The sequence below is a fragment of the Lepidochelys olivacea genome (assembly GCF_965140295.1).
Source record: "Lepidochelys olivacea isolate rLepOli2 genome assembly, chromosome: 2".
Taxonomy (NCBI): Eukaryota; Metazoa; Chordata; order Testudines; family Cheloniidae; genus Lepidochelys; species Lepidochelys olivacea.
The window spans coordinates 153,991,406-154,007,492 of NC_140412.1; the positions used below are offsets into that span (position 1 = coordinate 153,991,406).

General features: G+C 44.5%; 1 protein-coding gene across 2 annotated transcripts in view; it reads right to left on the minus strand.

Moving 5' to 3' along the window:
- Window positions 1–16,087, minus strand: part of ELP2 (elongator acetyltransferase complex subunit 2) — a 123,126-nt gene that overhangs the window by 44,782 nt on the left and 62,257 nt on the right. For both annotated transcript variants that reach the window (XM_084619572.1, XM_084619571.1), the window contains 2 exons: window positions 12,720–12,851; window positions 11,738–11,887 (listed from right to left, as the gene is read on the minus strand). In XM_084619572.1, the coding sequence (XP_084475698.1) occupies window positions 11,738–11,887; window positions 12,720–12,851 (282 nt within the window). The remainder of the gene's footprint in view (window positions 1–11,737; window positions 11,888–12,719; window positions 12,852–16,087) is intronic.

A 16,087-nucleotide genomic window follows, 5' to 3' on the forward strand; every position in this document is an offset into this window, starting at 1 on the left:
TAGGGCCCCAATCCTGCAAAAACTCATGCACAAGCTTAACTTCACTATTGTGAGTAGGACTACTCACGGTAGTAAAGTTGCAGGGTCAGGCCTAGGTTAGTTCGGAGGGGTGAGAGGAGGATCATGTGTTACATTATCCCTCTCAAAGCATTAAGCTTTGAAAAAAGATTCAAGACAATGGGGAAAAAAGTTTAATTTAGGTAAGCATACATAAAATTAAGGTGAATTAGCTATACAGTAGAACCTCAGAGTTATAAACACTTCGGCAATGGAGATTATTCGTAACTCTGAAACATTCCTAAATCTGAACAGAACACTATGGTTGTTCTTTCAAAAGTTTACAACTGAACATTGACTTAATACAGCTTTGAACCTTTATTATGCAGAAGAAAAATGCTGCTTTTAATCATCTTAATTTAAATAAAACAAGCACAGAAACAATTTCCTTACCTTGTCCAAACCTTTTTTTTTATACTTTCCATTTATATTTTTAGTAGTTTATGTTTAACACACTACTGTACTGTATCTGCTTTTTTTTCCCCCCTTGGGTCTCTGCTGCTGCCTGATTGTGTACTTCTGGTTCCAAATGAGGTGTGAGGTTGACTGGTCAATTCGTAACTGGTGTTCATAACTGTGAGGTTCTGCTTTATGTAATATTTAACAGGATATAGTTTATTTGTGCTGTTTATCTTTGTACCTCACTTTTTAAAAATTTACCCTTATTTAATTTTAAAAAGGGAAAGAGTACCTCAAACAGGTTGTGACACACATCTCCTTGGCAAAGGATCCCCTGTTCTTTGCAAACAACTCTGACCTCAGACCTGACAAACTCACTACACCAAACAAACTGAGAAGTCAAAAATACCCCATGTTTGGCTTGAAAAAGAACAACAACAAGTTACTAACCTTTCATTACTGCTGTTTTTCGACACACATTGTACATGTGCATTCTGCTCTTGGTTTGCATGCATAGAGACCGGAAATGTTTCCCTCAGCCAACTCTGAGCCCCTCTCAGTTCTTTCTTTCCGGAAACTCTGATGTAGAAGAGTAGGAAGGTGGCTTGTGGAATGGTCATGTGCACCACATCTTGAGAAACAACAGATATGGAAGTTTAGTGTTTCTTTGTTCTTCAAGTGATTGCACATGTGCATTCCACTCTTGGCAACTCCCAAGCAGTAAAACAGGTGGAGGGATCAGAGTTCACATACACACTGACTGTAGCACAGTTCGACCAAATTTGGCATCAACTCTAGAATAATAGGTGATGGCATAATAGGAGGAGAAAGTGTGCACTCATGACCAGGTTGCTGCTTCACAAATGTCCGGTACAGGGATCTGAGCTAGTAATTCCATTGAGGACGCATGCAATCTTGTGGAGTGAGCAGTCAGCTTGTCAGGTAGTCTGCCAGGTCATAACAAGCATGGATAAAAGAAGTTATTCAAAATAAAATTATCAGTGAAAAGACTGGATGACCTTTCATTCTATCCACTATAGCCAAGAACAGTTGGGTGGACAGCTGAAATGGTTTGGTCCCACCTACGTAGAATGCCAGTGCTTGTCTAACAAGTATAACCGTTGCTAAAGAGAATGTTGCTAAAGGCTCAAATGGTGGTCTCGTAAGTTTAGTCAAAACCAAGTTCAAGTCCTAAGGGGGAACTGGCTCCCTTATTGGAGGGTAAGATCTTTCCAGACCTTTAAGGAATCTACTTGTCATGTTATTAGAAAAAACAGAACAGTTATCCACACAAGGATGGAAAGCTGATATTGCTGTGTAAGGAGGTTTGAGTGTCTCTCCCCTTCTGACAGGGTGAGAGGCCACACCCCCTCCCCGCTTCTCAAGCGGGCACGGCTCACAGCTAGTGAGTCCACCTGGTGATTAGTCCAATTAGCAGTTAGTCCTTCTGCCAAATCCCTCAGTCAGGGCAGTGAGCACTTAGCAGACCTGGCCGACAATCAGCCCAGGCCTTAATTAGTCTTTCTGCCCCAGCCCCTCAATCAGGGCAGTTCACAGTTTATACCTCAGGCTGAGTCCGTGCCATACAGCCGAGCAGTTCAGGGTGGGGAATTAGCTTCCAACTAGGAGTGAGAGCACCTGGTGCCCTAGCTCCGGTGGGCACCAGACCAATTCAGGCCTCCTGGCCTATTAGTGGGGAGGTGGTCCCCCTCCACAGGTGGGGTGCCCAGGGTAGGGGGACACAGGCCCTCCCACTCCACTGTGTCCCAGCCCAGCACCCTATTAGTGGTGGGATATTGCGCCACTAGGTCAGCGAGGATCTGCCCGCAACATGCTGGCCAGTTCACAGTAACTCCACAGCCGAACCCTATTCGGCATCCCTGGGCTTCTTCCTGCCCTCCCCAGTTTGGGGTACCTGGGTTCCAGGATCATCCTCGGTCTCCCCCAGGTAAACAGCCAATGGCAGTCCCGGCAGTTTGTCAGCCTTGCTGGTCTCTGGCAATTCAGGTAACTCCTCTGGACATGGTAAATCTGGCACTTCTTCCACCGCCCCGGCTGGTGTATCTCATAGTTGACAGGCCCAACTTGGCGAAGGACTTCATAGGGGCCTTGCCACCAGGCTAACAGCTTGGACTCCTCTGCGGGGAGTAATACCAGGACCCGATCCCCAGGTTCGAAGGTTCAGTCTCAGGCTCCTCGGTTGTAGGCTTGGGCTCCCTGGGCAGCCTGCAGGTTCTCCTTGGCTAGGTTACTGACCCGTCTCAGGTTCTCATGCAATAGAATCACATATTTCAGGAGTCCCTGGGTTGGCAAGGGGCTCTGTTCCCAGGTCTCCCTCATGAGGTCCAGCAGCCCCTGCGGCTGGTGTCCATACAGTAACTCGAACGGGGAGAACTGCGTGGAAGCTTGTGGTACCTCTCGAATTGCCAATAGCAATGGTGGAAGGAGTTGGTCCCATTGACGCAACTCTTCCGGGGGAAATTGTCACATCATCCCCTTTAGCCTTTAATTGAATCGTTCCATGAGGCCATCGGTTTGAGGATGGTAAATTGAGGTTTGCAACTTCCAGATCCCTAACAGGAGACAAACTTCACGGAGCAGCCGAGAAGTGAAGTTCGTTCCCTAATCAGTTAGTATTTACTTTGGTAAGCCTACCCGAGCAAAGATTTTCAGAAGTTCTGCCACGATAATCCAGGCAGTGATGGACCTCATGGGGATGGCCTCGGGGAAGCGAGTGGCATAGTCTATGACGACTAGGATGTACCGAAATCCTACACTGCTCCTTGCGAGGGGCCCAATTAGATCCACAGCAATCCTTTCAGAAGGGGTCCCCACCACCGGCATGGGCACCGGGGTGCTTTCGGGACTCTGGATGACGCAGCCTGCTGGCACTCAGGGCAGGATGCATGAAGTTCTTGGCATCCTGGTGTACTCCAGGCCAGTAAAATCTGAGTAGTATTTGAGCCAGGGTTTTCTCTTGGCTCAGATGGCCTACAGCGGGGATATATGGGCCATCCTCAACACGGTCTGGCGGTGACAGTGTGGTACCACCAATTGGGAGCAGGGTTCACGAGTATGAGGGTCCTGGTAAACCCGGTAGAGACGCTCGCCCTTAAGTTCAAACCGGGGCCACTGAGTCGCACGCTGAGGGTCTATAGTGACACCGTCGACACATGCCACCTAGTCATAGGTCCAGCTTAAGGTGGGGTGGTCCTTCTGGTCTCGACAGAAGTCCCCCTATGCCCCAGAGGGGTCCCTTGCCCTCGGGTGCCACTCAGGGTTCATCTGAAGGGTTGGTCGGCCCTTCCTCTGGTGGGTCTAGAGGGTTCCCAGGGGGTTGCCCTTCCTCGTCATCCTCGAGCAGGTCTCCCTCCAACCCCAGCTTCTCCGGCCCAGTCTGGAGGGATGCTGTCTGCAGGACCTGGCTGAACTCCAGCCAATCTCTCCCGAGGATGACGGGATAGGGGAGGTTCGGTGCAACTTCGACTGTCATTTGTCGGGTTACTCCCTCAATTGTGAGGATGAGTTGAGCACTGGGGTACACCTTCACATCCCCGTGTACACAGCGGACTGATCAGCTGGGAAGAGGCTTTCCCGCACCATCGTTAGGCTGCACCCCGAATCCAGAAGGGCCTCCACCTGCCTTCCCCCCAGGCTAGCTGGGACGATCACTTTAAGGCTAGAATATTGGCAGGCCCGGGCATCCCTGGCATCGACCTCGCCAAAAGAACAGTCCATGACGGGACACTGCCTCTGGAGGTGCCCTAACTGTCCACACCTGAAGCAGGGGCCAATCGCAGCGGGATCCAGTCAGTCCTCCGACTTCAGCAGATGATCCGGGCTCTCTATCGGAGAAGTCCTTCACCCGCTGTCATGGCTCATCAGAGGGCTGGGGGGCCTTGGAGCCAAACCCAAGGTGCCTCCACCACGTCGGCTGTTTTTGCGGCCTGGGGCAGGCGAGGTATCGCCAGAGACCCAGAGTTCTTTCCCCCATTCGGAAGGGGGGTCCGCCCCAGGCCCAGTGGACCAGGGTTCACCGGGGTCTCAGCCACTAAGAAGTCCTCCATGAGCCCAACTGCAGCCTTCGGGGGGAGGCTGGTGCCACAGGACCCACGCCCTCCCTCAGGGCGTGAGAATGTGGGTAAATTGTTTCACTATCACCTGTTCAGCCAGTTCGAGGGTCGTGTGTCACTCCGGTTGGAGTCAGCACCAGCAGGCATCCTTAAGCTCCTAGGCGACGACGCAGGGTCATGCCCCCAGCGGATAAGTCTTCCCCCGAAATTTACGCCAAAAGATTTTGGGTGTTACATCCAGAGTGTCCAAGATTACAGTCTTCACTGCCTGGTAGTCTTGGGCCTCCTCATTAGGAAGGCCATGGTAGGAGGCCTGGGCAGCCCCCATCAAATATGGGGCTAGGAGCGTGGCCCATTGTTCTGGCACAGTTGGTACTAGGACAGGGTCAGTATCGTGTGCTGCTGCAGAGGTGGAAGAAGCTCCTTCTGGCTCCAGACTCCACGGCACCTTCCCAGATGCCAGAGTCAACAGTTCCATCTTCTGCAGAGGAGTGCTTAGACTTGGACCACACTCTCGTCTTAAGCCCTTGCCTAGCAGACATGGGTGCCTGGGACCTTCCTCTTTTGGCTGTCTGCTTCTTATGCCTCTTTTAGGCATTGAGGATGGTGAATGGTGCTGAGACTCAGGCACAGAGTGAGGTGCAATCCTTACTGATGCCAATGCACTCAATGTCAAGTCCACTAACCTGGTTCAGATTGAGGTCTCAAGGCAGCCTCCATGAGTAAAAACTTTAGCCTGGCTTCATGATCTTTCTTTGTGAGAGGCTTAAAGTGCCTGAAAATTTGGCAAGGCTCCCCAGTATGAGCCTCCCCGAGGAACTTTAAGCAACTTGAGTGCAAGTTGCTCATGGGCATAGCTTTATTGCAGGAAACACAGGACCTGAAGCCTGGTGAGAGAGGCATCCCTTGGCACCGGGAATCGACCAAAATCTTCAGGTGGAGTAAACACCTAACTAACTACAATAAACTGTAATAACCTTAATTAAAGTAAACGATTTACAATAAAATACAAGCAAACACAGTCCACTGGGAGTATTTGCAAAAGGACGGAGGGCAGTTCCAGCAACCATCACAGGCAGTGAGGAGGAGCCGAGGGAGCTTGGGGTCGGCTGGGCCTTTTACACCAGCTCCCGCAGCGGGCACTAGAGCTGTCCCCAACAGGTACCACTGAGGGAAACATTTCCGGCAACTGTGCACAGGACGTGTCATAAATATAAAGGGAAGGGCAACAGCCTTCCTGGATACAGTGCTATAAAATCCCTCCTGGCCAGCGGCACAAAATCCTTTTACCTGTGAAGGGTTAAGAAGCTCAGGTAACCTGGCCAGCACCTGACCAAAAGGACCAACAAAAGGACAAGATACTTTCAGATCTGGGGGGGCGGAGAGGGAGAAGCGGGGAGGGGGACGGTTTTGGTCTGTCTGTTCTGTGTGCTTGCCAGACACAGATCAAGGAAGCAGGCAATCCAACTCCACTAGAATTAGTAAGTACTAGCAAGGGAATGCGTTACCTTATTTCTGTTTTGGCTTGTGATTTTCTCAGTGCTGAGAGGAAGGTGTATTCCTGGTTTTCTTTTTGTAACTTTAAAGTTTGTCCCAGAGGGAAATCCTCTGTGTTTTGGAATCTGATTGCCCTGTAAGATTATCTTCCATTCTAATTTTACAGAGGTGCTTCTTTTACCCTTTTTCTTTATAATAAAGTTCTGTTTCTTTTAGAATCTGATAGGGGTTTTTTTCAGTGTCCTAAAAATCCTAAGGTTGGTCTGTGTTCATCTTGTTTATTCTCAAGCCGCCCCAGGAAAGGGGCTGCGGGGGCTTGTGGGGATATTAGGGGGGAGTAGGAACTCCAAGTGGTCCTTTCCCTGCGTTTGTCTAAATCACTTGGTGGTGGCAGCGTTACCTAATCCAAGGTACAAGGGAGAGACCTCACCTGGAATACTGTGTGCAGTTCTGGTCTCCCACGTTTAAGAAGGATGAATTCAAACTGGAACAGGTACAGAGAAGGGCTACTAGGATGATCCGAGGAATGGAAAACTTTTCTTATGAAAGGAGACTCAAGGAGCTTGGCTTGTTTAGCCTAACTAAAAGAAGGTTGAGGGGAGATATGATTGCTCTCTATAAATATATCAGAGGGATAAATACCGGAGAGGGAGAGAAATTATTTAAGCTCAGTACCAGTGTGGACACAAGAACAAATGGATATAAACTGGCCACCAGGAAGTTTAGACTTGAAATTAGACGAAGGTTTCTAACCATCAGAGCAGTGAAGTTTTGGAATAACCTTCCAAGGGAAGCAGTGGGGGCAAAAGATCTATCTGGCTTTAAAATTAAACTCAATAAGTTTATGGAGGACATGGTATGATGGGATAACATGGTTTTGGTAATTAAATATTCATGGTAAATAGGACCAATGGCCTGTGATGGGATATTAGATGGGGTGGGATCTGAGTTACCCAGGAAAGAATTTTCTGTAGTATCTGGCTGGTGAATCTTGCCCACATGCTCAGGGTTTAGCTGATGGCCATATTTGGGGTTGGGAAGGAATTTTCCTCCAGGGCAGATTGGAAGAGGCCCTGGAGGTTTTTCGCCTTCCTCTATAGCATGAGGCAGGGGTCACTTGCTGGAGGATTCTCTGCTCCTTGAAGTCTTTAAACCACGATTTGAGGACTTCAATAGCTCAGACATAGGTGAGAGGTTTTTTGCAGGTGTGGGTGGGTGAAGTTCTGTGGCCTGCGTTGTGCAGGAGGTCAGACTAGATGATCATAATGGTCCCTTCTGACCTTAGTATCTATGAATTTGTGCCTTGGGGAGTTTTTAACTTAAGCTGGTAGAAATAAGCTTAGGGGGTCTCTCATGCAGGTCCCCACGTCTGTACCCTAGAGTTCAGAGTGGGGAGGGAACCCTGACAGGGCGCATGCACACCAAGAGTGGAATGTGCATGTGCAATCACTGGAAGAACAATTTGATTTCAAGTTTTAATTTTTTAAAATAAAATTGAAGGAAATTTCAAAACAAAGTCATTTCAAATAAAAAAATCAAAATATTTCTTTTTCAAAAATGGCAAAACAAAATGTATTCTTTGTTAAACAAAAACAAAACAAAAAACCACCACAATTGTTGTTTTGTCCCAACATGAACATTTTGGCAAAACAAACCTAAGTTTTCAAAATATTTTATTGGTGCTGAATCTACATTTTTCACTGGAAAAAGTTTCAGCTGAAAAAGGTTGCCTCGCTCTAGGTAGTATGCACCCAACAAACCTCCCTTCCATTTTTTTCCTGTGTTTCAGCCTCTAAAAAGGAGTCCAGGTGTCATTATTTACAGAATGTGTTACAAGTCCTATTTTTCCCCTCTTCTGTCTACATCACAATGTTTTCATTGTAGGTTTATTTTTATCTTAAATTGACAATACTTTGTATTAAGTGGCATGTAATGGTGTATGTTCAGACTGATGCTCATTATTGCTCACTTGAAAACCATGCACATTTTGAAATAAAGAAAGATGAAGAGGAGGTCAACTGAGGCAATAAAAGAACATCAATAGCATAATCTACCATTTTAGCAAAATTTCTTTTTTTCGGTAGTTAGACCCTATGTATATGTTGGGGGGGGGGCGGGATTTCAAAACCCTGGGGTTGACAGAAATGTTTTCATTAAAAACATTTTTTTTAATTAAAAATTCTCTTGCACAATACTGTAATACTTGGAGTGCAAATGCAAATACTGCAAGTGCAAGAGAAATAGAAAGTGACAGTGAAAACTTACTAGACTTAAATGAAACTGACTAGTCCAGTTTTATTGGTCACATGAAATAAAAGGCAAAAAAGTACACTGATAATACAAATATTGAAAAGTACGCTAGATTTTGAAAGAGTATTTCCATTTAAATAATTTGTTTAACACAATAAAGGAATTTTTTTCTTAAAATGAAAAAAGTTTTTAACCAAATTCCCTTTCATAGAAGTCATTTGTTCCAAACCTTTCATCCTTTGCCACTGCACATATCTGACACCTTACTTTGCAGAACATATAGTGTTCTTTGGGTTAATGACTACCAGGATCCTATTTTTATTATTTGTTACTATTAATATTATGGTAACTCCCAGAAGTCACAATCAGGGTGAGGCTCCTATCTAGACACTATACAAACATATACAAAGACATGGTACCTATCCTGAAGAGCTTACAAGGTGGGAAAAATCTGCATAAGTTTCATGTATCCTAAGAGTTTTCCATTACAAACAAATGGGAAGTTTGAAAGAGCTTGCTAAATCCCAAGATCTCTTTTCAGTGAAAACAGATAGTTTTTTGAACTCTTACAAAAAGAGGATATGACATAAAAAGTTATATTTAAGTCCTTCCCCACTCCTTACTAACTTATCTTTTCATTTGTTTTCCTCTACAATATTCTGTACTAATTTTGCAATGATTTGTTCAATAATTTCTTCCAAAAAATAGAGAGCAAGTCTGGATGTCAAATTATAACTGATGATTAATTTTGTATTGCATTCACAGGTCAGAAGATAAATAAAGGTAAACAGAGATTATTGAAAAGGTGACCAAGGATCTTACTGAAATGGAGGATTAAAGAGTTAATAAAACAGAGGTTCATAGTAAAAGCAACTAACAGCTGTGATTAAAAAACATTTGGATGCCAATTTTTCCGTGGACATCTGAAGAATACCAGTTTTATTTTTTGCATTTTGCTCAACTGTTAATTCACCAACAGATGTCACTATCCTATACATTACATATCCTATACTAATATTTAAGCAGCTTTAGAGCCTCTATATTAAAAATACAGTAAAATATACTTGTGGCTTTAAATTCTTGAGGTATAATTTATTTACTATATAAAGTATACATAGTGCTATACTATAGTTTGTATAGTAAATAAATGATACCTCAATAAATTAAAGCCACAAGTACCCCTAATACGTTCCCGACAGATAGTTTTTTGAAGATTGTCAACTTACAGTACATCTACTATACATACCATACCTGGTATCTAAATTTAGTCCACATTATACCATTTCCTGAGAAGAAACAGCTATTCCTTAATTTTATGCTATTAACATGTTGACAATTAACATACAAAAAATTAGGAAGTTCAAAGCTGAAGCTCCCTCAGCAATCTTAACTCAGTCTCATAACACATAAGTAGTACTTTGTATTACTTTTTATTTAAACACTACAATGTTTTTTTGGCATAGCTATATCAGCCAGAGGTGTGGGAAAAAACCCCACACAGTCTCTAGCCAATGTAGCAGTGTCAACAAACCCGCCAGTGTAAACACAGCTATGCTGACAGAAGACTGCTTCTGTTGGCATATACTGTGTCTACACTAGGGGATTCTGCCGGCATAGATATATCAGCAAAGCATTTGCAGTGTAGATCAGGCCTAAGCCTAATAGGTATTACTGAATAATTGCACATGTAGAAAACGCCTAACTCAATCCACGCTAGGGGCTAAACCAGTATAGATATTTTGGTAAAATAATCATATACCCCTCACCAAAATAGTTATATCAGTACAAAAACTGTATGTAGAACAGGCCTGAGAAAAGAGAGGAGAACTATCATTATGAAGAACTATTCCAACAATGACCAAAGTGGCGGGGACATGAAGGACTAAACAGAGGAGCGCAAAGTGAGGTTACAGGGAAGCATGATTGATTTAATTTTCCTGAAGGAGGTGGGGGAGTTTGGGAAACATTGGTTGAAGCTATTGAAGATGGGACTATAGTAGTATAAACAATAACAAAGATACTACATGGTATGTGAGTTAAAATTGCAAGAATTGTATTAGCCTGCTTTTCTTCTTTTTTCCTTTTTTTGAGAGAGAGATAATAAGAGTGCTCTCAATGTCAAACACAGGTATATTTCAATTCCTCCACAAAACAATTCCTTAATCAGAGTAACAACACAAACATTTTTCATTTCCAAGTCATTGTCCAGTATTAACACTACCCAATTGGACAGTACACATCCTCTCTATTTTAAGGCCAGGTCTACCCTAAAAAATTAGGTTAATCCAGCTGCCATGTTTAGGAGTGTGAAAAAGCCACACCCCTGAGTGATGTAATTAAGCGAACCTAACCCTCCCCCTCTCTCCCGCACAGACAGTGCTAGGTTGATGGAAGAATTCTTGTCGACCGAGCTGCCACCACTCGGGGAAAGTGGATGAACTACAGCAATGGGAGAAACCCTTCCATCGCTGTAGTGAGTGTCCACACTAAAGTGACAGCTGCAGCATCGTTTCTAGTAAAGACAGCCTCAGAAAAGCCAGAAGTTTGTCATTTTAGAATATCTGCTTGTCAGTGCAGCAGTAGAAAACTTCCAAAAACAAACAAAAAACACACAAAGGAGAGAGGTGTTTGTGTGGCTTGAGAAGGAAGCAGATGCCTAATTGAACATGACACTAGCTCCATTATATCTTTAAAAAAAAAAAGGTTAGGGACTTCATTATTTTTCATCCACCTGGATATGCCTATTCCATTATATCCAAGGCAAAAAGTCTACAAAAGAACTGATGGGTCTAGTGGATCAGCAGCAATTTAAGAAAACAATGAGGAAGATAAGGATCTTGTAAGAAAGCTAAAGTGATTTCTTTGCATCAGCCTTCACCATAGGATGTTGGGGAGATACCTTCCCCGGACCTCCCCTCCTCACAAACTTAATTAGGTACTCTCATATCAGAAACTGAGGAGTCAACAAAAGAGGTGCTGGAACAAAACTGGTAATTTAAGAACAAGTCACCAAAACCAAGAATTCTGATGTAATTTACAAGCGATGCTACACAAATAACAAAATAAATAAAAAACCTGGAGGAAATCCAGTGAGAAGATTATTAGGTTTTAGTTTTCAAATACCTGCTAGTTTTTGAAGAGTTGGAAATGTTATTATTTATAATTGATATTACAGTAGCACCTACAGACCCCAAATCAGGGATCAGGGCACCATAAAAGCCTGTAGCAAATACTGCCAGAATTCCTCTCTCTTACAATATTTTTGGATTTCAGTTTCTTGTCCTTACAAACACTGAAAACAGGAAATGTTGAAGGACAAAATTAAAAATGTAAACACAATGGGTCCCAGTTTAGCATAGCTTAAGCAATAAGCATTGTTCAGGTTGGCTCTAATCTTGCGCCAAACTGCTTTATCCATCCTGAGTTCTAACATCCCTTTGCAAAAACTTCCAAAGACTTACCTCTGTCTGGTGTTTTCTTTTCCATGGAGCAAAAAGTCTAGTAGTTTGATCAGAACCAACAGTGATAATAAATTCGCCTTCTGGATCCCACTTTACATCTTGTACACTGTTAAAATGTCCTGAAATCACAACTTCTGGAGTCCATTCTTTCTATTAAAAAACCAGAAACCATAAAATTACACATATGAATGAGAGAACATGCATAAAAAGGAGCAATAGATATATTTCTGTGTACCTTTTTACATAAAAAATATATAGAACTGAATGCAGAAGTCCTCTACCAGACCTGACTGTGAGGAAGACAAAAACAGGATACCTGAAAAAGCAAAAGGTTAGATCAAGGTGAAGTGCCAGAGCATGGGCTGAAGAGGCTCAAGTCCTGGTGGGAGCTGCTCAGTGATTCTTGACTATCAGCAGACGTAACATTCAGAGGCGGCAGTTGGACCACAGCCCAGACCCAAATGGAAGTTAGCTCATTCCCCAAGCCACTATCATTGCCCTTAGGGCATGTCTACACTTACTGGTAGATCAGCACTGCTGCAATCGATGCAGCGAGTGTCAATTTAGCAGGTCTAGTGAAGACATGCTAAATCGATGTGAGAGTACTCTCTCATCGATTTGTGTACCCCACCTCCCCGAGAAGCATAACGGAAGTGCACCTCCTGTCGACACAGCGCAGCGTAGCCACTGTGGTAAATGGATCTAACTACGTTGACTTCACTTACGTTATTCACATAACTGAAGTTGCGTAAGTTAGATCAATTTACCGCAGTAGTGTAGACCAGCCCTTAGAAACAGAAAGGCTAAAAGTTTGAGGAGCCCAACATGCCTTATTCTCAAGGTCCAGAACTGAGAATCCTGCAGAATGATATCGTTAGACAAAGAATGGTTCTGTCATTTAAAGTAAGTTAAACGGCACTCGGTCCACATACATTTATCATGATTTTTCTACCCAACAGTAAAAACAATAAAATGGTTTTACCTTGTTAGCTGGAGTCTGTCTCCAAAGATGCAGTGCTCCATGGAAAGCATGAGCAAGAATCATTGAACCATCTGGGCTAAACTGACAGTCAAAAAATCCAAGCGTGTTACCACCCACTTCTCCTACACGGACCTGAATGAACAATTGAAAGTGAAATATTTATTGCTCAGTAACTAGTCTTTCATTAGTTGTAATCCTACTCCAAGATCAGCCACATAGCACAATCTATATCTTGCATGCAAAGAACACATTAAAAGAGCATTATTCCTCCTGGGGGAATTCTGTGACACTGCATGTGCAGAATTCAGATTTCTTTGCTTCCCCACAGAAAAATGACTTTCTGATGGTGAGGCAAAGGGAAGCCGCACAAGTGATCACGTGCCCTTCCCCAGTAGTGTGGGCGTGTGGTTTCAGGCACCTAGAGCAGTCAGTGCAGAGGTAAATCACTGGAGGGAGAGGGTGTCTGGGGATGCCCCGGCTGGTGCCCAACCCCCATGCATCTGAAGTCCCCCCATACCCAAACCACCTGCCATCAAGCCTCACCCTCCCCCAGACCCAGAACACTCCCATCAAGCCCCCCGCACCCACCCCTCCCCAGCCCCAGCCGGTGGCTCCTACCCTGCACCGGGCTCAGCTGCTAGTGCCGGCTGGGTTGGGAGTGGGGGAGGAGCACCGTTCCCCTACATAGAGTGACTAGGGCTGGGTCAGACCCACTGCCAGAAACCTTCCCCAGCACTGCATCCCCCCATTCCTGCCCCCATTGCTCCTCAGCTAGGGGGGAGGGGTCATTATATGGGGAGCTGCTCCCATCTGCCCAACTCCCATGCATCCTGACGCCCTCATATCCAGACCCCTTTTACCAAGCCCCACCCCCTGCACACAAACCACCCCCACTGAGCCACCCGCACTTGGACCCCCAACCCAACAAGCACCACCCCCTTTGCACTTGGACCACCCCAATGAGCTCCCCACACCCAGACCCCCACCCCACTGAGCCCCAACCAGCTACACATGGACCCCCACCCCGCGCTGCCCCACTCCCACAGAACCCAGACCCCCCTGCTGAGCCCCGACACCCAGACCTCCCCTGCCAAGCCCCATTCCTCCACACGTAGGCCACCCCCCTGCTGAGCCCTAACTACCTTCACCTGGACCCCACTGCAGAGTCCCATTGCCCCTGCACCCAGATGCCCTCCAACAAGCCCCTGTGTATCCGGATCCCACCTGGACCCAGATCCCCACCAGAGCCACCTGCACCCAGATTGCCCCACACAGAACCCTCTCACCCAATGCCTGGATCTCCTAATACTGAACCCTCCACACTTTGATCTGCTGGATTGAGCCTGCCTGCCCACATTTGGTGCACCTAGCAGGGAGTGGCAGGGACCCAGAGTGTTTCCGAAGGAGGCTTAGCCCTTGCACTGTGTCGGGGTCAGGTGCAGCCTCTCCACCAAGTCCACATCCGGCTTGGGGGGGGGGGCGGGCACAGGTGGGGCTGCAGGGTGATCTCCCACCTCCGTGGAGCCAGTCACCTGTGCTACCCACTGCCACATTTATTTATTAACAAATACAATTTGCAGAATTTTAATATACCATATGCAGAATTTTGTTTTTTGGCACAGCATTCCCTCAGGAGTATATTATAGTTGCAAAATCAAGGACACAAAAGTTAAGAGGTGTCAAAATAAAGGTTGCTCATGAAATTTTTATGTGGCCTCCTTGCATACATATATCAGGGATCTTTCTCCAAATCAGTAAGTCTGTGGTAGAGCCAGGTATAGAACCCAGCTCTCCTGCTCAGTCCAGCTCTTTAAACACAAGAGAACTTCTTGCAATTTTCTTCCTCATTCACTATCCATCTTTGAACTGAATGAGAAATGGGACTTGTAGAACAAATCGTGTGTGATCAAAGACTATTGTATTATATACATGTAAGGGGACTGTATTAAGGTTGCACGGTCAAACTTAATTTTGGTATTTTCTAGCTTTTAAATTCTTGTCTTTGCAACTTTAGGCCATTTAATGTAGGTTTGTGAGTCTAATTTCCCAGGTTTAGTTAGAAGGAAAGAAAACAAATTCTGTCATATGAAACCCTACATGGGTCATTTGTAGGGTTTGAAAAAATAAAAACATATGTTCATTTAAAAATTTCAAATTTTCTAAGTTTTTTCATGTCTAAGTGTTCTAAAGGACCCATTTTTAATTTTTTGTGAAAATTTTCAATGTCAAAAATTTTTCATGAAGATTTTTATTTTTGATAAAAGGCTATTTTTAAATGAAAAATCTTTTTGTCCAAAATTTTCACCAGCTCTTATTAAGACCTTTAAATCCACAGCACAGACCTCTCGCTCATGAACTCAAGGAGTAACTGATGGCAATAGAAGCCTGTTATCCTCTTCCAATTAGCCACATACTTTGCCAGTGGTTTACACAACTATTTGCTAGATAGCAATGGAATGTTGGGAGGTAGGATTCGTAGGTTCTGTGTTTGGCTGTAAAAGGGATTGTGGACCAGTGGATATAGACAGCATAGCCAAATACACAGCTATAACACACTCATGCTGAAAAGCAGTGTGGTTGTGGATTAGACTTTCCTCTACCATATTAGAGAAAGGATTCTATTCCCAACTCTGCCTGAAGTGATTTGGTGCAGCCTCCCCATTACCCACATTAAAATGGGGAAGGGCAAGAGTGGAAATAATACTTACCTGGCATCTTTGGCGTATGAGTGCAGAGAATTATTAAACACCAATAACTGAAAGAGCAGAAACTAGATCTCCTCCATTTGGGCTTCCAGCCCTGCTCTTTTTTCCTAGGCCAAAAGAGTTGCTGTGGCTTATATCTAACATATGGAGCTCAAGATCTCTGTGCTTAGAAAACATATTCAATGCAAATGGAATGTTCGGAGATTTAGCAGTAAACCCCTAGCAAGTTCTGTTGAATACAGTAGAACCTCAGAGTTACGAACACCAGAGTTACAAACTGACCATACCTCATTTGGAACCGCAAGTACGCATTCAGGCAGTAGCAGAGACAAAAAAAGCAAATACAGTACAGTACTGTGTTAAACGTAAACTATTAAAAAAAAAAACAAGGGAAAGCAGCACTTTTTGTCTGCATAGGAAAGTTTCAAAGCTGTATTAAGTCAATGGCTAGGTATAAACTTTTGAAAGACCAACCATACCATTTTGTTCAGAGCTACGAACATTTCAGAGTTACGAACAACCTCCATTCCCGAGGTGTTCAAAACTCTGAGTTTCTACTGTATATGCAACTAATGATTTTCAGAGACATTATTTGGTCAGATGTGTGTGGATTTTCATGGTGAGAGCAAAAGGAATTTCTCTGACCTGATTAGCATCACCAAG